Here is a 16,662-nt window from a genome sequence, read left to right as displayed (position 1 = left end):
TTCATGAGTTGCAGCAGCCTGACCAATGGGAATGAGACAAGTGTATAAGAAATAGAATAATTCCTAGCAATCCTAGCTAGCTATTTCATGGGACCCAATTTCCCATTTATCAATTTAGATTCTTCTTTTCCCATTTCCTTTCTTTGGTTCCTTTAATTTGTACATCATCAAATTCTTTCAAATTTAACATCATCTTTGGTTTTCAGAAGGAAACTTTTTTATTTATCATATGTAATTTATTTCAAAGCATCATTCTATTCTTTTACCATAAATCTAGGTTTATTGGTGTGAATGTATTTTAAAAGTAAATCAAATGAGAGCTTAATTTTAACTGAAATTGATATGAGTTTACTCTTGAGATTTGTTATATGCTATTAGCTATTCAATTAAGATGACAATAATTGACTACTCGCTTTACTTTTGCTATTAGCTCTTGCGAGTACTTTAGGAGCAGAAAAGGGGAATTCTCTCTTCTCATTCCTTTCCTAAGATTTGAGATCTCTTTCCTATTTGAAAGAATTTTTATTATTAATGGAAATAAATTGCTTTTTTTTTTTTTTTAATAAACTTACAACTGCTCTAGCTATGGGCTAATATTGGAGGAAGAAAGTCAAAGAAAGGACACATAAATCAAAGTGCTCCACTAGCCTTGCTTACCTTCCATGGGATAATTATAAGCTCCTCTTTTGGAGAGAAAATATTGGGAGCTTTACAAGCTTTGAAGGTTGAATGGAGAAATTGGGTCCAAAAGGAGCCCTATATGTGTAGTGCCATTTGGTAATAAAGAAGCAAATATTCATGTAGTCTCATCTTTCACAGGTCACAACTCAACTATTTTGGTGCTTTTTTTTTTTCCTCATTGGATGGTTTGAACATTAACCAATGGTGTGACAACGAGAAAATTTGGACTTGGACTCCTAAATTTAAGGACAATACGTTTAATTGTCATCCCGTGCATCATTGAATATAAGATCTTAAAACCTATACCTAAGAAATAATGTATACTCAATGTCAAATCAAACTTTCAAGATAGTTTAATATCACTATTAAAATTTTAGATCTTTTTCTACCGATTAGAATATGATGTAATTCAATTCTAGAACATAATAACTCAAATATTATACGAAAATCAAACTCGAGTTTACTTATACTTTTAAGTTTTTTTTTTTTTTGGTCCTCCATTTATGACTTATTTTGGTTTCATGCATATTGCTCAAAACCCTAAGTTGAGTGGGGGAGGTGGGGGAGGAGACCAATTCCATTAATGCTCCTATTCTTACTCTATGCCCTCTTTGTAATGCACATTTTCTCAAACTTCATTGCTAAGTGAAGCAATATATATATAAAAAGTTGCTCTCTTCTTGATAAGGTTGAATTTTTACCCCATTTTGTGCCCAATTTATGGTTTGCAGACGTTTTTTTTATTGGTTTTGAATTTCTTAGTCGAAACTATATGAAAATTAATTTATTTAAGGGTATAAGTTTAAATTTTAATTAAAAATGGTGCTATTTATGAAATATTTGTTAGGTACTCTTATTATTAATAATATTAATGAAAGACAATTTGGATAAAATGTTTTGAAAGCTACATCACTATCCACAAGATTTGCTCCCTACTATGCCAAGGAAACATAATTTTCTTTAGGCCCTTCACTTTCTTTAATTATAAGCTTTGCTTTATCCTTGGTCATTTCAGCCCCACTTTTACAATTATTAACCTCCCCTCAAATTGACCATCAATCCCCACACCAATTTCTATTAAAATATTCATTTTTATCCCTATAATTATTAAAATAAATAAATAAATCTCTCTAAATTTTATTCTGCTGCCGAATGAAATCGATATATCATATATTACTCGAATTTCTAATTTAGAATCCTTGTGTTAAAGTTTTAAAATTTAATTGCAATAATTGATTTGAAATTTTAACTTTTGATATCGTTAATGTAGTTGGATATATTGTTATTATCTTGTGATTTTAATTAAAAATAAAGATTTAAACTTCTTTTTGTAAATTTTAATAATTTAATTTAAATCTCATAATTTTAATAAAAAAAATCTTTTATTTTATATATTTGTTTCAAAATTTTATTTTATATGTAACTAAAAAAATAAAAATAAATAATTAAAGCAAACCTAAAATTAGAATGATTATTTTTTTTTTTATATAAATTATGACAAATTTGTCAACGTGGATACCACGCAACAGCAAATTTGCCACGTCACCCTTTTTATATACATTGACACGATTTCTGTATGTATCACGTGTCTTTCTATTTTCCTTTTTCTTCTTTTAGTACTTCATTTGATTCCTTTTTTTTAATTTTTTTAATATATACTTTTTATTTTCTAATCTATAATCTAGACTATTAATTGGTATTCAAATTATTAGAAATTGAAATTAAATTATTATTTATTAATCAAATCTTTTTTAACCTTCGATCATAAACAAAATATAACATAAATTATAATAGTTGAATTAATAATAATAATAAATGAAGCGAAAACAATATAAAATAAATTAATTCAATTAGTACAAAAAAAAAAAAAAAAATGAAAGCAAAACATTAAACGTGACATAAATTTATTGTAACTTAATTTAGAAATTTCTCGTGTTAGTTTAATTTATAAGTTTTTATTTTAAAAAAATATTTATATTAAGGAATAACATTCACGATAACAAACATATTACTTAACCTCAATTATAAAAATTAAATATTGATTTTTAATTTTTATATTAGTCAAACAGACTAAATTACAATTAATTCAACCAAATTTGTAATTTTTAAAAAATATAATTAAACTCAAATTAAAATAAAATAATTATGAGTCATTTATACATGACAATATAACATATGATTTAAAATTATAATGAACATCATAAACATGTATTTTGAATAAAGGAAACTAAAGAATCAATATAAACAATATAGTATAAAAATAATAATAAATCAGAAAACGAGTACAATGACCCACGATTCATCCACTACAAGGGTTGACTTCCAATTTCCATTGTTCTTTAATTTACTTAATTATTAAATATTATCTTTGATTCATCCACTGCTGCCAATGTGTACGGTTTTATTCATCGATCTATATTTTATAATATAGTTTATATGTTAAGAAAATTGCCTATAATATATATATATATATATATATATTTAAAATATAAAATAGCGGTACAGTAATCAATAAATATAAAATTATTAATCAGCCTAATAGAATTTAAAATACAAAATTTAAGGGAAGAAAGATAATTTTGAAATATGAGGTGGCCTAAACGAGGACAGTTTTCAAAGAGTAATAGTTTTCACTAGCGGTGGACTTAGACTGTTACCAATGGTATTAGAGTCAGACGTTGAGTGGTGTGCTAGTGAGGACTGTGGGCCTCAAAAGAGTGAATTGTGAAATCTCACTTCGGTTGGAGAGAGAAACAAAATATTTCATGGTGCCTAGTAGACACATTTTAAAACATTAAAGAAATCTCGAAAAGAAAAGTCTAAAAATGACAGTAATGGTATTGGACGGTTATAATTAAACATTCACAAGTCATAATGCATGGTTAACATCAGTTATAAACATCAAAATTAGAGTAGGGTTAAATTATAACCCTATTTTTTAATTGATTAAATTAACTCGACTAATAAATATGTTTATTATCAAATTTGATGCCAAATTTGTCATATGTCACATAATAACTTTATTAGATAAGATATGAATTTAACTTTTTCATATCCCTCCAAGTTTTTTTTTTTTTTTTTTTTTCTTTCTATATTTATAAAAAAAAAATGTTAATTTTAATATTAAAATATAAAATAATAATAAATAATAAATAATAAATAATAAAAGTTAAATAGATTAAAATATATTATGGGAAAAAAACAAAAGGTGAGATGGGAAAACAGAAGGGAAGGTTAGCGGGACAGACTGTTTGGAAGCAGGAACAGCAGGGGTAGCGTGGACCTTGCTTGTTTGTTTCCGGCCGCCGGTTACCCAGCTGTCAAAATTACCACCGTGACAGACAGCTTCAATTACAACAACACCCTTTTGGATTTTCGCTTACACGTGTCGTATCAACCTCGACACGTGCGGTGCAGTGCGGTCCCATTTTTTTTTTTTTTTTCCTTCTTCTCCTGTTTGATCCTCTGGGTCCCACTCCCATTCAATGTCTTTCACGTTCTGACGTTGACCACACCGTTACCCCATTCCCATTTTACCAAAATACCCTCCTCCTTCTCGACTAATTTTTTAATTATAAATTTGAAAAAAAAAATCGCAAAATTAAAACGTGAAAATTTTATTTTGTCTAGTTTTTAAATTTTAATCATAAGAAACAATTCGTATGACTAATAATTATTCAAGAAATATTTGTTTAATAATTAAAATAATATATATATATATATATATATATATATATATATTGGAAATAATAGGTATGGGAAGGGAAGAATGAAGGGTACAATAGTACAAGTACAGCCATCATTTTTCTTCATTTATTGAAACTAAAAAAATAATAAAAATAAAAAACTTGTCTTATACACTACATAATTAAAATATGTTTATAAATTATAGGGTCTTTGACTCGGTCGAATTCCGATATTGCCCCTCAAACATAAATAATTGGAATAATGTCGCTCACTATTTTAATTTTAATTTTAATTTTAATTCTGTTTTTGGTATTGTACTCTTTAACATTTCTTTCTATTTTTGTTAAATTTGATTTCTGTAATTTAAAGGATTCCGTTTTCAATTTTGAATATTCCATTTTATTAATTTATTGTTTTTTTTTTTAAATTATATTGTTGTAGTTGGAGAATTATTAAATTTATCCCTAAAATGTTCGATTATATTGATTAAAATTCTATTTTTTTTTAATTTAATCCTTATTAGAATTTAATGCGTAATTTTTTTACAAATATTAGATTTTCTTAAATGCAAGAATTAATATAAATGAGGGAAAATGTGATAATTAAATAGATAATAATGTGTTTCGTCTCTTTGTTGTCCTTTATTTTCTCTATTTATTTAAAATAATTGTGAATTTTTAACCAAATATAATTTGGTTAAAATAATTTTCTTAAATAAATACATATATACATACATATACATATACATACATATATATATATATATATAGTGCTAAATAGATCAATTGAAATAACTTAAATACCCTCAGCTTTGATGTCAATTTAAAAATAAAAAACACGTTTCAAATTTGTATGAAATTGTTATTAGGAATTTCAATTTTGGTCAAACAATTAATTGAAATAAAATTATATATTTTTATTTGAATTTATTCAAATAAATAATAGATCAATTTTAAAAAAATATTTTATATTGATCAACCATTAAATAATTATTTTTGTTATTTCTAATTTAGACTAGGATCGTATATATTTTTGTGAATTATTTATATTTAATTTTTACTCTAATTTTGTTATTTTTATTTTTAATTATTTTTTACTGAGTGGGTGGAAGGATGAAGTTGGAAATTTGAATGTGAAATTCTCTCTCATCTGTTCACTTCTCTCTCTTAATTTTAGGAATGGAGTACAAGATTGGGAATCTCCACCCAAAGAGGTGAGTCCAGAAAAAAAGAAAAACTATATAAACCGACTCCCGCTATTTCTTCAATTATCGTTACCATAATCCAACAAAGTTATTTTCTCTCTCTCTCTCTTCTTTCGGTTTCTCCCTTTTTTCGTTTATGGATTCCCCTTCTCGTTCCTCCGTCATCGTCATCGGCGCCGGTGTTTCCGGTGAGTCAGTCTCCTTTTGTCTTTTTTTAAATGCTTTGGCTTCGTCTATTGATTCATTCTGTTTCTGAGTTTCTATTTCTTGTTCTTTTTTTTTCTTTCTTTCTCTGATTCGGTTGATTTTTGATCGGGAGGTTTGTCGGCGGCGAAGGTGCTGGTGGACAATGGAATAGACGACGTGGTGATTTTGGAGGCTTCCGACCGTATCGGAGGAAGAGTCTGTAAGGAAAATTTTGGAGGCGTATCGGTGGAACTTGGAGCGGGTTGGATTGTTGGAGTAGGTGGAAAAGAGCCGAATCCGGTTTGGGAACTTGCTCTCAAATCCAGTCTACGTACTTGCTTCTCTGATTACAGCAATGCTCGCTACAATATCTACGATCATCGAAGGTTCGAATTCCCGATCCTGATTGTTGCTATTTTGTGTTTCCCCCAGTCTCTGTGTTTCGGATTTCTTTTAATCCGCCGCCATTTTTGCTCTGATTTTTTTTTCTCTCTTTGACGCATTATTGAGTAGTATTGAACAATGTAATGATGATTGAGAGATGGATTTTAAACGTGCACCTGTCAATTTTTTCTTCCATTCTGTGTTTCGCTCTCCTTTTCTCGTTCAATTTGAAGTGAGACTAGGTTTTTGAATCAATGAGTTTACAGTGGTAAAATCTTTCCGAGTGGTGTTGCGGCCGACTCGTACAAGAAGGCGGTGGACACAGCGATTCAGAATCTGAGGAACCAAGGGACAGATGCTGACGATGTCTCCATTGTATCGGAGCCGCCTTGGTAACTTTTTTAAAAAGTCTCGCTGGTTTGATGAGCATCTCAAAAAGAAGAAAAAGTATGGCATCAACACTCAACAAACATATTTGTTTATGTTATCTCTTCTTTCTTTTGTTTTCAGTACTCCAAAGACGCCTATGGAACTCGCCATCGACTTTATACTCCACGATTTCGAGATGGCAGGTCATTTTGCTATCCGATCTTATTCTCTTTTTCTTATTCTAATAATCTGTATGAGAATATTGAACTGGGAACTGCTGGGTGGTTTTGTGCAGAGGTTGAGCCTATATCGACGTACTTGGACTTTGGAGAAAGGGAATTTTTGGTTGCAGATGAAAGAGGGTATGAATATTTGCTCTACAAAATGGCTGAGGATTTTCTTTTTACCTCAGAGGGAAAAGTCTCGGACAGTCGTCTTAAACTCAACAAGGTGAGCAAAAAATTGACTTTTAGCTAATTATATGTTTTTTAAATGAAAAATTTGTCTGTTCTGGTTTTGATTACCCAATCATATGATGAAACAAAAGGACGGATATGGGCTTTGATAAAAATACAGTAAAAGAAACAGAAAAAGTATAGGATAAAAATCCCGGGTATCTCTTTTGTTTGCATGTGCTGTTCTTATTGTCGTTGAGATTGATGATTGACCCACTTTTGGGAGTTTGCAGATAATGACGTTTCTGAAAGCAATTTCCATACATATTATATTAATACTGTTGCCATTTGCCAGTTTATGTTAGAAGCTGCTGTGTATTAGCCTAGGTGGTGGTCAACTTGATAATCTTTAATTCTTTTAGCGGCTGAATGAACTTTATGATCTGCATTGGATACCTGGGTCCTGGCTATTGAGAAAAATCGGTCTTGGGATTTGCGAGCTTCCACAATATATTAATCTTGGCTGCCAAAATATATTTTTTAAGATATTGGTTGAAATTAGTGGCATCCGTCTGTGTCATATGATCGCGATATCACTTTCATAGCCTATTGCCAGATGATTTCTTGTGGATATCTTTTGAAAGGCCATCGCTGAATAGACCTGTTAGACGGATGATTTCAGTAGTAGTAGTTCTATTTTATGGGGTTTTTTTTACAACGAAATTGACGCTAAATTGTTCTTCAACTGTGAAACCAATACGTTGTCTACTTCTGTTGGTTGGGGCTTTTGAATTTTTGATTGACCCCTACGCCAAACCATGAGCAGTAAGCTTTGATAGCTTTCCCCCTACTTGAATAGCGAAACTTTGACTTGCCAGCAATGTCCTTGCTTGTATCATACTTGACAGAATTGTGATTACAATATGCAAACGTTTTGAAGGCCCTTTTTACCATTATTAAATTAGTAGGGTCACTGAATACCAATTTGCATTTGGGCGCACAGTGGTTTTTATGACCATAAACAATAGCCCATGGGGTGAGATGTCAAATCAACTCAAATAAAAATATGATAGTGGGGAGTCTTGTCAATATCTCCATTTAATGGGGCTGTTGTTTTGGCTCCTTTATTGCCCAACGAATCTGATGCGAATTGCAGCAAATGAGGGATGCTTCCCCTGTTTTCATCGTCCCGCTTAACTGCTAGTAATCACTGTGGTTTTTAGATAGCAGCCATCAATTAGTTGTGATAGAATCATTAACTCGGCAAAGATACCCCATCATCTTTCCCCAATAAAAAAAAAAAAAAAAATTTGGTTCGGGTTCTTCTAGGTGGAGTTGACTGCTGTGTCCATCTGTTTCTGTTCTTCTCCATGACGAATTTTATGCATCATTTTTTGCAGGTCGTTCGGGAAATACAACACTCGAGAACCGGGGTTACTGTAACAACGGAGGATGGATGCATCTATGAAGCAAATTATGTGGTTTTATCTGTTAGCATTGGTGTACTCCAAAGCGACCTCATTTCTTTCACTCCATCGTTACCCGTACGTTTTCTTCTTTTATTTATTCCATATTGTTTGTTACTATTCTACTGTTCTCTCTCTCTATTTTTTACTTTTGCCCCCACCAACACCAAGAATGCCCCCTACAATTTATGACGACGTGTCGTATCTGTTGCCTCTTGATCTGTGAGCCTCTATTGAGAGACCTAAGATGGGTGGGCAGAATCTTGACCTTTCAGTATTATTCATAACACAATAAATATCTCTTGGGCTCTGACGTCCTGTGAGGTGGTGGTGGGATTTTCGCTCTGACTTGACTTCTCTTGATATACATCTCTAAAGGGCCTGCTCCATTATTTAATTTTTCATTTAGTGGGCAGAGTCAGAATTTATGGATGGCAAGGTCTCCTACTGACTCATGACGTAAGAATCGAATTCCCAATGTGTCTATGTGCAACTCCCATGCAACAACATCTCCCAGTTTTGCATTTTGTGGTTCATATCCTCCGTGTGTGTCTCTAAGATTCAAACCCACGAGTCTATTTTACTTACCCACTTGTGTTTCTATTTACTGAACCATTGATTGCTGGTTGGTATGGTATGATATGGTATTTCCACACTGCCCTCTGTTTCTGTGTACTGATACTCCTTGTTGTAATCTTTTATTTCTATATCGCTGCCAGGGGTTAGTATTATTAACTAAACAGTAAGGTTTTAAATATAATGAAACAGAGGTGGAAAACAGAGGCCATAGAGAAATGTGACGTGATGGTGTATACAAAGATTTTCCTCAAGTTTCCATACAAGTTCTGGCCGTGCGGACCCGGAAAAGAATTCTTTATTTACGCCCATGAAAGAAGGGGCTATTACACGTTTTGGCAGGTACGTTAACATTTTTTTTTGGTTAATTTTTTCGTTGTTGTTGCCAGCTAACACTCATCTCATCATCACTACTCATCCAGAAAATATTAAGTGAATAAACAAAGCCTTCTTAGCTTAGAAGAATTGCATGCTTGCCAATATAAAGTCCACAGGGATAGCCAGCCAGGTCTTAGGTTGAACAAAGTAGTAGCCGTATGACCTATGTGCTATGCATCAATTTTTTTTATATTAGTTTAGTCTTATCATTATTAACTTATTATACGGTAGGAAATACTTTCATAATTAGGGGCACATGGGTCACATGCAACCTATCAACTCTCATGTTTAATTAATTCTTAATCCTTGTATTGGTTTCCAGAATACGGATGTCATCGCCTTCGACCCTCTAGTTACATGTTGTATCTGAATTAAAAATTTTAAAATACACTTATCACATCACAAATTTACTCAATACAATACAGTTCTTTAAGTTTTTCGTAGATAAACCTTTGGCACTCTCTTTTATGGTTTTGTTGATACTTTTGTCAGCTATCACATCTGTCAATATCTGCTCCACGAACATTATATCTTGAATGATGGAGCCATAATAATTTAAGGAGAGTGTTTTGCTTGATTGGCGGGGACGTATTGTGAATATCTCCGTGACTTCCATCTGATAGAGTCATGGCATTTGATACTTGATCTTCCTTTTGTGCCTGCTAGGGATTAATGATCATACTACTAACTGACTATTATGATGACATCAGAACATGGAGAATGCCTATCCTGGGTCCAATATTCTGGTGGTGACAATTACGAATGGAGAATCAAAACGAGTTGAAGCTCAATCCGATGAAGAGACGTTGAGAGAATCCATGGAAGTGCTTAGGGATATGTTCGGACCCGACATCCCTGATGCTATTGACATACTTGTTCCTCGCTGGTGGAGTAACAGATTCCAACGGGGTAGCTACAGTAACTACCCCATCATCTCCGATTGCCAAATTGTTCAAAACATTAAGGTTCACTGCTTTCTCTCTCTCGGCAATTTTTGATTCGTAAGTGATTGCATGATTGATCGAAGTAGAAACATTTTGTAGAAGCCTGTCAACGCGGCCAATTACACCACTGAACTGTCTTAAGCACGGAACTAACATATTTCGTTAAAAGACCATTAGATGGAATGGATTGAAATGTGACACGACAAAGCACAGACACAAGCTAATGTAGTGCGTTCAGAAGATGGTTTTGATTTCCTTTTTGTTAGTTTCACTTTGTTAGAGGGTCAAAATGCACCAAGTGTTAATCTCTTGCATCAGCAAGATTTAAGTAATTATGGAAACACTTGATGATAATTCTTTAGAGTTTTAAGACTATTTAGATGCCAGATATTTCATTTTAACCAATTTACTTCGGGCGTGTTGTTTTCAGGAACCCATTGGACGTATCTTCTTCACTGGAGAACACACGAGCGAAAGATTTAACGGCTATGTACATGGTGGATATCTTGCAGGTTTGTGAAACGCCTTCTAATTAATTTGGTTTTATTGGATACTTTACATACTTCTAATACATGTTTTTCTGACGAGATACACTTCTGTATTAACCCATGGAACAGGCATAGACACCAGCAATGCCTTGTTAGAAGAAATGAGGAAAGATAAGGAGAGAAAAAGCGAGGGCCAATCATTCTTGTTAGAGCCCTTACTAGCTCTAACAGGATCATTGACTTTGACACAAGCAGAGACTGTCTCAGGCCTTCACAAATGTGATCTTCCAACACAATTGTACCTTAACGGCAAGCTCGGTATCCAGGAAGCAATTTTATGACTACATGGACGACATATTGAGGAACATAGATCTTATTCGTATGACGAAAAAAACACGGTGGGTGACAAATATGACAAGAAGATGAATTTGAATCCAAACTTGATTCGAGATCCGATACCATCCAGAAAATAAAAGTTATGAGATGATGATCTTCATAGAAATCAAGGTGTGCCCACTTGTCTAATTGTTGAAGGGTTTACTTGTAGTCTGGCTGGGGTTTTAGTTCTAGAAATTATTTTGTTGATGAAAAAGTTCTAGAGGAAATTGAAGAATTGTGGGGGGAAAATATTGGATTTTCTAGTTGTATTGTTACTGATCTTTTAGTGCAAGAAAGAAGTTGATCTCTCACTTTTGACTCTAATTTACAAATTTTGTTCTTGAACTTCACAATAGTCTTACTCATACTATGTTAGATTTACAGAGTCAGTGGACCAACCGAATAAAATATAGATGCCAGCTTGGGTCCGTCAAGATATTCTATGGACTATAAAGTACAATTTCCAAGATGAATTTCTAATTTAACTAATCATTAAGATGATAAATGTCCTCCTAATCTAATGCTCATTAAGATTATTAGATAGATAGTTTCCCGTAATGATGGTCAAGTTGTGAGTACTGCTACCAAGTTGAAGAAGATTGTTAAGTGTGTGGAGGAAAGGAGAGGAAATATGATGAGTCAAAAAGGGTATGAGAGTTTCTCTCTCTGTCGGTGGGGGCTGTTCATTTATTTCCATATGGCCCTCAGATCCTTCATATCCTTCATCACTTCACTATATTTTTTATTTTTGTAATGGTAGTTGCCTTTCAGAAGGCCCCTCCCATATCTGTTCTAAACTAATTAAAGAAAAACGGATGATCCAAATTTGTCAGCTTCCTCAGTAGGGTATTGTCGGCTGGAGCACTGAGACTAGAGAGAGAGAGAGAGAGAGAGAGAGAGAGAGAGAGAGAGAGAGAGATTACTCTTAGTGTTTCTGTTTCTTCTCCATTTTAGCTTTCTATGATTATCCAAAGCTCTCTCCCAGTTCAAAACACAATTTGCGTAGCTTGAAGGAACTGTTTTGGTACACTATGTTGGTCCAGGATCGGCAAAACCCAAAACCCCACCAAATCCCACTCGCCAATACCTTCCCTGAATCCAATCCTTTTGATTTCTCCAACTGGGTCTCTCTCAATCTCTTCAAAATCGCTACCATTTTCTTTCTAACCCTCACAATCGCCTCCTTCTTCTTTCTCCAAGGAGCTCGTGATTCTGCTGCATTTCTTTGCTTCAACTCTCGCCCCAAACCCCCTGAACTCTTTCATTTGCCCAAAATCAACTTTGATTCTGTTCACCCCATTGTCGACAAGTCTTCGAGCTATGCCTCGTTTAGCTCTGATCGATGGATTGTTGTCTCTGTTTCGAGTTATCCTTCGGATTCACTTCGAAAGCTTGCTAAAACTAGAGGATGGCAGGTACTAGCTGTTGGAAATTCTAGAACTCCATCGGATTGGAGTCTCAAGGGAGTTATATTTCTGTCTCTAGAGCAGCAATCTAGCTTAGGATTTAGAGTTGTGGATTTTCTTCCTTATGATTCTTATGCTAGAAAGACTGTTGGGTACCTTTTCGCTATCCAACATGGAGCGAAAATGATATTCGATGCAGATGATCGGTGCGAAGTGATTGATGGGGATCTCGGGAAGCATTTTGATTTGAAATTGTCCAATGTGGATACATTGCAGGAGAGAATCTTGCAGTTTGATTTTGAGAACCCGAATAAAACCGTTGTGAATCCGTATATTCATTTTGGACAGCGGTCAGTTTGGCCTAGAGGGTTGCCATTGGAGAATGTAGGAGATGTTGTGTATGAAGAACACTACAGCCAAGTATTTGGAGGATTACAGTTCATTCAACAGGGCATATCCAATGGACTACCAGATGTGGATTCAGTGTTTTACTTCACTCGAAAGACACGTTCGGAGGCATTGAACATAAGATTCGATGAGCATGCCCCGAAAGTCGCCCTGCCTCATGGCGTGATGGTACCATTGAATTCTTTCAATACTTTGTTTCATACCTCAGCATTATGGGCTCTAATGCTTCCTGCTTCAGTTAGTACAATGGCTTCTGATATCCTGAGGGGTTATTGGGCACAGAGGCTTTTATGGGAACTAGGAGGTTTTGTAGTGGTTTATCCACCAACAATGTTTAGACATGATGACATTGAAGGATACCCATTTTCAGAAGAGAAAGATCTCCATGTGAATGTGGGCAGATTGATAAAGTTCTTGACCTCATGGAGATCAAACAAGGCCACATTCTTTGAGAAGGCTTTGGAATTGAGCCATTCAATGGCAGAGGAAGGGTTTTGGAAGGATAATGATGTGAAACTGAGTGTGGCTTGGCTTCAAGATTTGGTTTCTGTTGGGTACATCCAACCAAGACTGAAGGGATTTGAAATGAACAAACAGAGAAGAAGAAGAAGCAATGGTGGTGGTGATACTGGGAGGAGTTTTGTTCCTCAAAAACTGCCTGGTTTTCATCTTGGGGTGGAGGAATCTGAGACTGTGAACTTCGAGATAGGGAAGTTGGTTAGGTGGAGGAAGAAGTTTGGCAATGTGGTGATGATTTTGTTCGTTGAAAATGGAGGTGTTGTGGATAGAACTGCCATGAAATGGAGATTGCTTTATGGAAGGATTTTCAAAACTGTGGTGGTTGTGGCAGAGAATGGCAGGGCAGATTTGGGAGTAGAGGAAGCTTCTTTGGAGTTCATATACAAGTAAATAACTTCTTATCCTTCAATATAATTACTTTTCCAGTATTTTCTTCTTGGCATCTTTTCAACTTGTAGTCTATATTTTTAGGGGAAAATTGTTATTTTATCATTTTACTTTGTTGATGAGTTGGTCAATATTGTCTTTGATTAACTTAATTTGAACTTTGAATTAATGTTCCGTTCTTGATTAAAATGAAAATGACTAAATATTTATTTAGAACAGGTCATAAATGATAAATTCAACAAAATAATTGCCTTTTATAGGTACCTGCCCACGGTCTTTGAAAGATTTCCTAATGCAGAAGGTTTCCTGTTCCTGCAAGATAATACCATTCTCAACTATTGGAATTTACTGCAAGCAGATAAAGATAAACTTTGGATCACTTACAAGGTAATGCAGGTCTCAGTTGTATCTCTCTTGCTCCGTAGATCAGTTGAAAAATGTATGAATATTCCTGTTTCTCACAGGTCCCTCAGTCTTGGTCCAGAGTCAGTGATGACTCTGTCTGGTTTGGTAAACAAGCAGACTGGGTGAAGAAGATTGTGAACACAATGCCTGTTGATTTTCAAGTCAACTATAAGGAAAGTAACCCGACTGGGCGAGATCTCGTGATTTGTAACTGTGAAGTGTTTTACGTACCTCGGCAGTTTGTGGGAGACTTCAAGGATCTTGTTGCTCTTGTTGGCAACTACAAGATTGATTACAGAGTAGCTGTGCCAATGTTCTTCATGGCAATGGATCTGCCCCTAAATTTCGACGACGTGTTCGGCAGAATGGTATATAAGAAGACACCAGCTGAGCAACTGATAAGTAATGATACAAACTTGTATGCTGCTGAAGTTCCTGCTGTTCATCCATGGAGAGTTTCCAATGAAGTGGAATTTGCTGAGCTTATGAGACTCATGGCTGCAGGTGACCCGCTACTGAAGGAGCTGGTGTAAGAGTTGGATGTACTCAAAATGTGAGTGTACAAATGTATGTGTAACTTGGAGCCATGTCTTTTCCTCAAGTTTTTTCTTTTTTTGGCTTATATTTTTCCTCTACATTTAATTTTTTTTTTGTAGACGAAGTTCAGAGGAAATATCAATGTGAACTGTATATTGATTTGCTTTCAATTTGCATAGTTGCTTAAATGATGTGTAATACTCGAGAGCTAAGAAGATTCAAGACTTCTGAGAATTTTTTTTTTATCTTTGACACGAACTAATGATAATATGACAAATTATTGGAAGTAGAGTCATAAGATTAGAGTACACTAGGGGCCTTATTGTAAAACAGAATCAACTGCCCGGGCCGGGGCTCTTTCGACTTTCCCTCAAGGTCTTTAAAATGCGTGGGAGAGGTTTTCACAATCTATGTGGGATCTCACAATCCACCTCCCTTTGAGGCCCAGCGTCCTTGCTGGCACATTGCTCGGTGTCTGAATCTGATACCATTTGTAACGGTCGAAGCTCATAGCTAACAGATATTGTCTTCTTTAGGCTTTCCTTACGGGCTTCCCCTCAAGGTTTTAAGGCTTTTCCTTTTGGGCTCCCCATTACGCGTCTTTTAGAGCTACGCAGTGGAACCGTTACTCATCCAGTACAAGGTTCTAGAAATAGCAGCTGCATTTCCTCCCGCTTATACCGGGTAAAACACTGAAGCAGCGTGCCATTTGTTTGAGAACAGGATCCATTCCCTTCTCCAGGCTTCCAAATGGAAGCTCTCATTTTTTTTTCCTCAAGCTCCTTGATAGGTAAATAGGTCAAACAATTACGTAATAAGTCAATCTAATAAGAAAAAGAGTAGCAATGCTTTATGTATCATGCAATTAGAAAGGGGCACTGCCTACCTGCTTCATCTCAGATGGCTTTGTGGCCAACTTCTTTGCACTTCAAGCCATGTTACAAGCAGAAAATTTGGATTAGAAGCAAGTAGTCTGTTGATGTCTCTTATTAATTGAATAGATCTCTTGCTATGAAGATTTAGAGCTTCCACATTCTTCAAACGAAAAGCAGTTTCTTCTTCATTTGCCAGCTTCCCTCGCACTTGCCGTGTTAAGTCAACCAAGTCTTGTCCCAGGAAACAAGAGCACCACACCAATATCTTGAGGACTTGTAATTACATTCGAGAAACGTCCTGGTGATAAATAGAGAATCAGAAGACATGATTAGGTTGATGAAGTCAGATTCAAAAACATTGGAGAATTCTTGAAAATTATAATGAAAAGCACGAAGATGCATTACATAATCAGGGTAGGTTAACTGGCACATTTCATATTCTCAAACCTAAGCCAATCAACTTCGTCTAAAAATGCAATCGAGATATAAAAAACTGATAGAACAGATTTAAACTGTAACAAAATCAAGATTCCATCCAATAGTACCCTGGAAACAATCCGAAACTCGAAGCTATCTACATGAGTGGGAAGCAACCGCCAGAGAACGCCTTTGTCGCAGCTCCCTGAATCGAAGGAGATAAAGTTTTCGAATCCAAACGATGGATCAGGATCATTGCTTGAATCGTTTCTCGTTCCGAAAGAGCGATTTCAAGTACGACGAGAAACAAAACCAGCGATGAACTGAAATTCAGCATGCTTCCGTGGTGTGATTGAAGTTCAACCATGGAAGGCTCAGCTCAGATCAGTGCTTACCATTGGAAAAAAAAAAAAAACGGAAAATAATTCACCGGAGAAATCGTCGAGTCGCAATCCAGAATTAAAGTAGGTTAAATTACTAAATTACCCTCAACTTTTCAATTGTATTTTAGACCAATATTAATTTAGAAATTTGTTAGTACTTTTTTTTTTCTTAAGAATAAATTTTCAAAT

The 16,662-nt window shown here is 34.6% G+C and overlaps 2 protein-coding genes across 2 annotated transcripts; both read left to right on the top strand.

Moving 5' to 3' along the window:
* Nucleotides 1-5,625: 5,625 nt before the first annotated feature.
* Nucleotides 5,626-11,460, top strand: LOC111488388 (polyamine oxidase 1-like). Its single transcript, XM_023136112.1, has 10 exons — nucleotides 5,626-5,760; nucleotides 5,892-6,144; nucleotides 6,409-6,534; nucleotides 6,653-6,714; nucleotides 6,807-6,961; nucleotides 8,307-8,450; nucleotides 9,141-9,290; nucleotides 10,037-10,291; nucleotides 10,701-10,782; nucleotides 10,888-11,460. Exons 1-10 carry the CDS (start codon nucleotides 5,709-5,711, stop codon nucleotides 11,097-11,099), a joined length of 1,491 nt encoding a protein of 496 aa, XP_022991880.1. The 5' UTR covers nucleotides 5,626-5,708; the 3' UTR covers nucleotides 11,100-11,460.
* A 591-nt stretch (nucleotides 11,461-12,051) lies between these two features.
* On the top strand, nucleotides 12,052-14,883 carry LOC111488378 (probable glycosyltransferase STELLO2). Its single transcript, XM_023136089.1, has 3 exons — nucleotides 12,052-13,855; nucleotides 14,117-14,243; nucleotides 14,321-14,883. Exons 1-3 carry the CDS (start codon nucleotides 12,168-12,170, stop codon nucleotides 14,792-14,794), a joined length of 2,289 nt encoding a protein of 762 aa, XP_022991857.1. The 5' UTR covers nucleotides 12,052-12,167; the 3' UTR covers nucleotides 14,795-14,883.
* The last annotated feature ends 1,779 nt before the right edge of the window (nucleotides 14,884-16,662 follow it).

Source organism: Cucurbita maxima, unplaced genomic scaffold (genome assembly GCF_002738345.1).
Source record: "Cucurbita maxima cultivar Rimu unplaced genomic scaffold, Cmax_1.0 Cma_Scf00013, whole genome shotgun sequence".
Taxonomy (NCBI): Eukaryota; Viridiplantae; Streptophyta; class Magnoliopsida; order Cucurbitales; family Cucurbitaceae; genus Cucurbita; species Cucurbita maxima.
The sequence above is the reverse complement of the archived record's forward strand: the minus strand, read 5'-3'. Positions and strand labels throughout refer to the sequence as shown.

Coding starts and splice junctions, on each gene's coding strand:
- LOC111488378 (XM_023136089.1), top strand. CDS start 12,168: ATGTTGGTCCAGGATCGGCAAAACCCAAAACCCCACCAAATCCCACTC. Junction 13,856..14,116: donor TCTTTGGAGTTCATATACAA/GTAAATAACTTC, acceptor TGCCTTTTATAG/GTACCTGCCCACGGTCTTTG. Junction 14,244..14,320: donor AACTTTGGATCACTTACAAG/GTAATGCAGGTC, acceptor TGTTTCTCACAG/GTCCCTCAGTCTTGGTCCAG.
- LOC111488388 (XM_023136112.1), top strand. CDS start 5,709: ATGGATTCCCCTTCTCGTTCCTCCGTCATCGTCATCGGCGCCGGTGTT. Junction 5,761..5,891: donor CATCGGCGCCGGTGTTTCCG/GTGAGTCAGTCT, acceptor TTTGATCGGGAG/GTTTGTCGGCGGCGAAGGTG. Junction 10,783..10,887: donor ACATGGTGGATATCTTGCAG/GTTTGTGAAACG, acceptor CCCATGGAACAG/GCATAGACACCAGCAATGCC.